Here is a 6,890-nt window from a genome sequence, read left to right on the forward strand (position 1 = left end):
TAATATCAACAGAAAATTTAAGTAACTTATTGACCATTCCTTTCATCTATGTCATTGATGTAAATCAAAAAGAGCAAAGGTCCTAAGACTTAGCTCTGAAGTACCCCACTTGTGATATTAATCCATTATAACTGAACTCCATTTATAACAACCCTCTGCTTTCTTCCATCCTGCTACTCTTCTATCTAATTTGTTAACTAATCCCGCATAACTATAGAGATAATTTTTTCAAGCCTTTTATGTGGCACCTTATCAAATGCTTTCTGAAAATCTTGATACACCAAATCTACACTCTCACCCTCATCTACATAAGCAGTAACATTTTCAAAGAATGTCAAAAGATTTGTAAGGCAAGATTTTCCCTCAGTGAAACCACATTGACCATCCAATAACATTCTAAACTTTGTTGAATGACTTTGTAAAGTACCTTTTAACAAACTTTAAACCACATTCCAATAACATTCTAAACTTTGTTAAATGACTTTGTAAAGTACCTTTTAACAAACTTTAAACCACATTCCAATAACATTCTAAACTTTGTTAAATGACTTTGTAAAGTACCTTTTAACAAACTTTAAACCACATTCCAATAACATTCTAAACTTTGTTAAATGACTTTGCAAAGTACCTTTCAACAAACTTTCTGATGTCTATAATTACTGGGACAATTTTTATCTCTTCCCTTGCAGCAACCTCCTGTTCTGTTTTCAGTACAGGATCTTTGAATGTTATTTTCAAACGAAATATGGTAAACAGTTTCATGTATAGTTAAAAGTCATGATACATTACACATTAAAATAAAGCCACCATTTTCACACAAAATTAGTTAAACTAAACACAATGAAGAAGCTAATAAGTAACACTATAAATTTTACTAATTTTCTGAATTTTCATAAACTTACCAGTTTCCATAGTCTGTTGCATAAAAGCTTTTTGTCTAGAGGCAAACTCGGCCATAAGCTTCTGTTGTCTTTCTTTTGCTCTTCTCTTCCTACGACAAATACAGTAAAATAAGGATTATAGTTCACAAACATCTAAAATGATGAAACACACAAGACTATCAAATAAAGGCAGATGAATCAGTGTTACTATTACAGGGTTTCTCTATGTACTTAATTAACATTACATTATGACTTTTTACTCTTCCTGTTCACAATTATTGAGGTGCCACTGATGAAACTAGTAACTCAGACCATCAGACAACTCTTGATTATTAACAGAGTTTTATTTACCGCCAAAATAAATAATTGAAATCATTAATATTAACATATTACAACCTATCAATTTAAATCTAAAAACTGGTTTTGTGCAAGGAAAAATTACACAGGCCTGCAATGGTTTTATTGTCTTGAAATTTTTACACGTTCCACGGTAATTCCTATATGCTGAATCCAAAAATATCCATTTTTCTTCATCATTTACAGAATTTTTACAAAACGTCATAATGCAATACATAAAAGAAAGACCACAACATATAGTTTTGAGACTAAAAGACGTGGATTTCAGAAAAAACTCAGGATGAATGAGGATACATATTCATTTGATATTAATGTTCTTCCCCTTTCTTCAGATTGTTTGTATTTTTTCATTTTGGTAAATGAAATAATAATTTGATCTAAGTAAGTTTTTTTCTTCCCGATTAGTAAAAAATCCTCATGTGATAGAAAAAAATTAATATTATTTTTGAAATCTGCGTAGCTGAATTATGGAAAATCCGTTATTAAAACCAAAACAACTTTTATGAAGTATAAATTCGAAGGCCTGTGTTATTTTACCGGCCATCCAGCTTCAAAATTGTTCTTTAAAAAGTATTATGCCTATGGACTAAATTTAGTATCTCTCAAAATGACTTTATCAGCTTACAAAAAGTAAATAAATAGGTCACTAAAACTGATTAGATTTTTTTACCTTTCTTCCTCAAGAAAAAATATCTTTATAAACTTAAAACTTAGTCTCACATCATTAATAGTAAAGTTTATCATTACAATACATACCTTTCTTCCTTATCAAAAGCATCCTTTGCTGAACCTCCTTTCTTTATCTCTTCCTTTTTTGGCCACAAACGTTGTCTGATATCTTGGACTGGCTGTTCACCACTTGATACATTTAACTTTACAAATCTGTCTAGCACTTGACCAATAAAAAATGGTCCATCTCCAATTCTTGACTCATTTATAGCATTATCTGACAAAATTTCCATTCTTTCTGTGGGTGGCCGGTAAGAGTCCTTTACTCCGGACAGTTTGGAATGCAGCCTAAGTAACAATGACAAGAGGCTCTCATTTATATCTACAACTGAATTACAACTAGGAGGCAGTTCCTTTAATGACTCTTGATGATAGTGTGTGGAGGAACTCTCTCCGGGTCCAGCCGACTGTAAACTCTGCTTGTTTGGAAGCACCCTGTTTCGACCAGGAAATCTCCTCCACTTGAAGATACGGGGATGAATTGAAGTTAGCCCTACTGAGCTGGGAACTACGGCCAGGTTTGATCCTCCTCCTCCACTGCCGAGAGTTCCTGGAGGGAGAGGCGGAGGTAGAGGTGGCGGTAGTACCATGTTGGGAGACACAGAATCAGTGTCTGAATAGCCATGTGAATGTTGAGCAACTACAGAAACCGTTGATGTACTGCCCGACGTCTGACTGACCAGATTTCCTGATAAAATACATGCGCTTTCAGACTTTCGAATATTTTATCTTTACAGATAGATGAACACAGTACAATCTTTTTATTTATTAATTAGAACTATGTCATAATGACTGATATTTATGTAAAAAATAGTCTACTGTTGTTGAAATGAAACATTTTAAGCACTAACACTAAAATAAAATTAAGGCCCTTTTTTTTTCACCAAAAGTGACACAAAATGAATGATGAGAGGTTTAAATCCAAATGATGTAAAAAAAAGTGTTGTGAATAAAAGATAAAATTACTGATCTCATGATTAGAAAGAAGTGTTCTGTGTAAACAAGATAACTGGTCTAAAAATAAGCAGTGAACACATGTAAAACAAAATAATTTGTAAAACACTATTAGGGTGTGTAGTAAATAATATCCAAAATCTCTTAAATCGAAAAAAAAAGTCTTAAGTAACATAGAAAATGAAAATATACATAAATATAACACTTAAATATTTGCATAAAAAAAATTATAACAATTAAACCATAAGTATTTATGTTCATAAAATCATAAACAACAAGCACATACCACAATGTAATGGGCTGCAAAAGCCTTCTGTGTATGTGTGTGTGTGTGTTCAGCTATAAAAGTGTCTTTTTTTTTACCACAAGTTCTAAATTATTTTACAACATAGTTATTTTTTCCCTTAAATTGTGATTAACTTCTAAAACCATTAAGTCATATTTTATTAATACATATACTAAGATTATCAATCATGACACCTTTTCAACCAACAACTGAGTGGTTCTCCACTATCAAGTTCTGTTCCCACATCCCTCCAAATACACTTGCCACTTATGGCAATTTCCGTTGTTTGCTGGTTGGGTATAAAAATTAAAATAAAACTAAATAATCAACCTGCTAGACAGGAATTCTCGTTCCGGTAAGTTATTAGAGCAAATAATGACACTTTTAAAGAATAAGTACAGAACTTCATACTACACATAACTAACTTTCCTTGTTTTAGCAAAATGGCCATTACGCATTCTGTCTACCATGGGAAATTGAACCTCAGATCTCAGTGTTGGTAATCCGTAAGCTTACAACTTACCCACGGGGAAACAAAATATTGTGACGGCTCAGTAGCAAGAATGTTACGTCATCACACCCTACCTGACAAGGGCACTAAAGCACCCGTTGTAGCTACAGTGGCTGGTAAAGCTAAGTGTACGCTAGATGTTGGAAGTGACGGATGATGACTTGGGGAGCTGAATCCTTCTGGTGAAACATGGCAGAAATTATTATCCAACACAAAGAACATTGGTGCTGTATTGTCAAAAGATTAAATCAGATTCTGAAAAACAGGACCCATAATTTTAAAGAATTCTTGTTATATTTAATATTTATATTGTCATTAATTCTTTACTTGTATTAATTTCACTAATTCCATGACGTACTTTGGGGACTACACAATCACATAAGCTATAATATCTACTTTTATTAAAGTACATAAAGACAGAATGTTTCCATAGCACAAACTGTAATCAGTCTTCTAAATAATTCAGTATTACTTCAAATCCACATATCAATTATACATAATAGAAATGATTTTTGCCCACGTTATAAACTCTCTAGATCAATATATATATATATTCTAGAAGACCAACTAAGTTTAATTTGAACAACATATCCCTACTTTCAAACTTCAAATGTTAAGTACAACAACATTATCTTTCTTAAAACCTCAGCATCTTCTAAGTCTACCGTATCAAATCAACGTGCCTTCTTCAACAGTGGGACTCTGCACAAGATATGTGGCTCCCTCTGATGGTCCATCTACCTCCTCATCTACATCCATTTCTTCAACAACTCCCTCCATAATTTCAGCTTGCTCCATGACAACAACTCTTTGGATGGTCAACACCATGTTCTGAAGTGTCCAGTCTGTGGGAAACCAGTGAACAAAGTCCAGATTGGGAACTTCTTCTTTCATTGGAGACACCATTTCCTTCACATTCACAAAGAGATGCATTAAGAGTTGGTTAAAAAGCAGTCACTGAATGAGAAACATTGTGATTAACACTGGGATCACCCATAATCTTGTATTTAAAACAAACCCACATTCAACATGGTGATTAACACTGGTATAACCCATAATCTTGTGTTTAAAACAAACCCACATTCAACATGGTGATTAACACTGGGATCACCCATAATCTTGTATTTAAAACAAACCCACATTCAACATTGTAAGTAACACTGGGATCACCCATAATCTTGTATTTAAAACAAACCCACATTCAACATTGTAATTAACACTGGGATCACCCATAATCTTTTTTAAGTACATTTTTCTGAACTATTTATTCAACAGATTGCTTGTGGACCCATGACTTTATCGGCTACAGGGTTTTTAATATCATACAAGTCTCACAAAAAATAATTAAGTAAAAATAACATCAAATTACAATCAATCCCAATAATCTCTGTTGGAATCTCCACATATTTTGCATAGTATATTAGTGACTTCATAAATTCATTAAACTGCAATTTGCAATAGGTAAAAACAAAAATACTCAACATGGGGTCCTAACCAGTAGTGAACAGCATAAAAATAAGTCCATAATTTGAGGATTAAATTGATTGAAAGAGTACTTTTTTTAGTGATATCATCGTATTTAAATTCACAGCTGTTTCAGACTTTATCCTGATCTCAAAATTATTATTCAGTTGTACGAAAAGAGCGGGTACATTTACGGTTAACAAGATACAAATTTTTGGCTTAATCCTGTTCATTACAGATGATTAACATTACCATTTTTGTTCAAGTTGTATGTTGTTACAAAAAGATCAATTTCATATGTGGTTTTTAATAAATATCATGATACATTTAACTAATGTCAATCATAGTTTCCTTATAGCTTCTTGCAAAGTAAGGGTCTTATTGCTTTAATGTTCAGGTATTGTTTTAATGTGTTATCTGTTATTGTATGAAGTATAGATCCTCTGTTGAAGAATAAAACACATTGTATTTACACCTGAAGGATCACGATAGATACCATCCATCATGCTTTCAAATGACAATCTTGTGCTCAACTGTGAATTAATATCATTTACCGGGAAATGACAAAATCACCCAAATGTTAGACCCTGCTCTCAACATGGACTAAGTTTCTTTCAATGTGATATTTAGAAACACATATACTGTCAATGTCTCCATACGTAAAATGCATGTGAGATCGTGTCACCCGTGGTCACAAAAAATGTCCTCATTTTCATCTTTTCTTTATAGGGCTATTAATGTTTTGTCATATGATGAGGATTTGATGTTAGAATTAACGCATTTAAAACGTATAGCAATTGATAGAAAGTATCAACCTCAAATCATAGATAAAATGTACAGTAAATATTATAACAAAAATGGAAAGTAAAGAAAGAATATGTTTGCCCTATGTTGTACCTTGGTCAATAAAAATAGGTAATGTGTTGAGACAAAATATGAATTGAATATATAACATTTACTTCTCAATTAAAATTAAGTCATATAATTAATGGTTTGAAAGATAAAATTGAATTAAGGGATACATGAGGTATATATATAAAATTTCATGTACTTGTGATCTAAGTTATATTGGACAGACAAGTAGGAACTTAAAATTTAGAGTAAAAGAACATCAAAATGTGGTGGATAAATTAAAAATGGGTGAATCGGCTTTGGCAGAACATGTGGCGAATTCTACACGTTATTGACTGGGATAAAAATACTTAAACAGGTATTGGAAAAAGATGAACTAAATACAAGAGAATCCTTAGAAATTGTTAAAAACAAAATGAATATAAATAGAGATTTTGGCCCCGGAGCCACGGAAGTAAACTTTTGGAAATCATTGTTGAAAATTGGTGCCACTGTAAAAACATAGTTATACATGTACATTAGGTTTAATGTGTACTTCATGATTTATTCTCCAGGAAATGGTGGAATTATTTCCATCAAAAAATGTGGTGTTTTTAAAGTTTCTTGTAACATATATTTTTTAAACTTTACAAATAAATTATTGTGCAAGTAAAAAACTGTTGATGTCTCATTTTATTAACTTTATTTCAACTGTCAATAGCTATATAGAGGGAAATCTGCTCTTTTTAATTGGTTATAAACATGCCAGTCAACTTCAAACTGTCCATAGCAAAACAGCTTCGACTTTGCAAGTGGACGTGGCTGACCTTAAATTAAGAATAAAATTTACAGCTGTTTAGTGTTGATGAAATATATG

At 32.1% G+C, this 6,890-nt stretch overlaps 1 protein-coding gene across 1 annotated transcript in view; it reads right to left on the bottom strand.

The window, feature by feature from the left end:
• Positions 1–6,890, bottom strand: part of LOC106467515 (E3 ubiquitin-protein ligase UBR3-like) — a gene marked incomplete at its 3' end in the record, with an annotated part of 72,699 nt that overhangs the window by 22,509 nt on the left and 43,300 nt on the right. Inside the window, exons 18-21 of the mRNA XM_022395713.1 lie at positions 4,402–4,627; positions 3,793–3,897; positions 1,995–2,655; positions 903–991 (exon numbers count right to left, since the gene is read on the bottom strand). Coding sequence (XP_022251421.1) covers positions 903–991; positions 1,995–2,655; positions 3,793–3,897; positions 4,402–4,627 — 1,081 coding nt within the window. The remainder of the gene's footprint in view (positions 1–902; positions 992–1,994; positions 2,656–3,792; positions 3,898–4,401; positions 4,628–6,890) is intronic.

Source organism: Limulus polyphemus, unplaced genomic scaffold (genome assembly GCF_000517525.1).
Source record: "Limulus polyphemus unplaced genomic scaffold, Limulus_polyphemus-2.1.2 Scaffold2642, whole genome shotgun sequence".
NCBI lineage: Eukaryota > Metazoa > Arthropoda > Merostomata > Xiphosura > Limulidae > Limulus > Limulus polyphemus.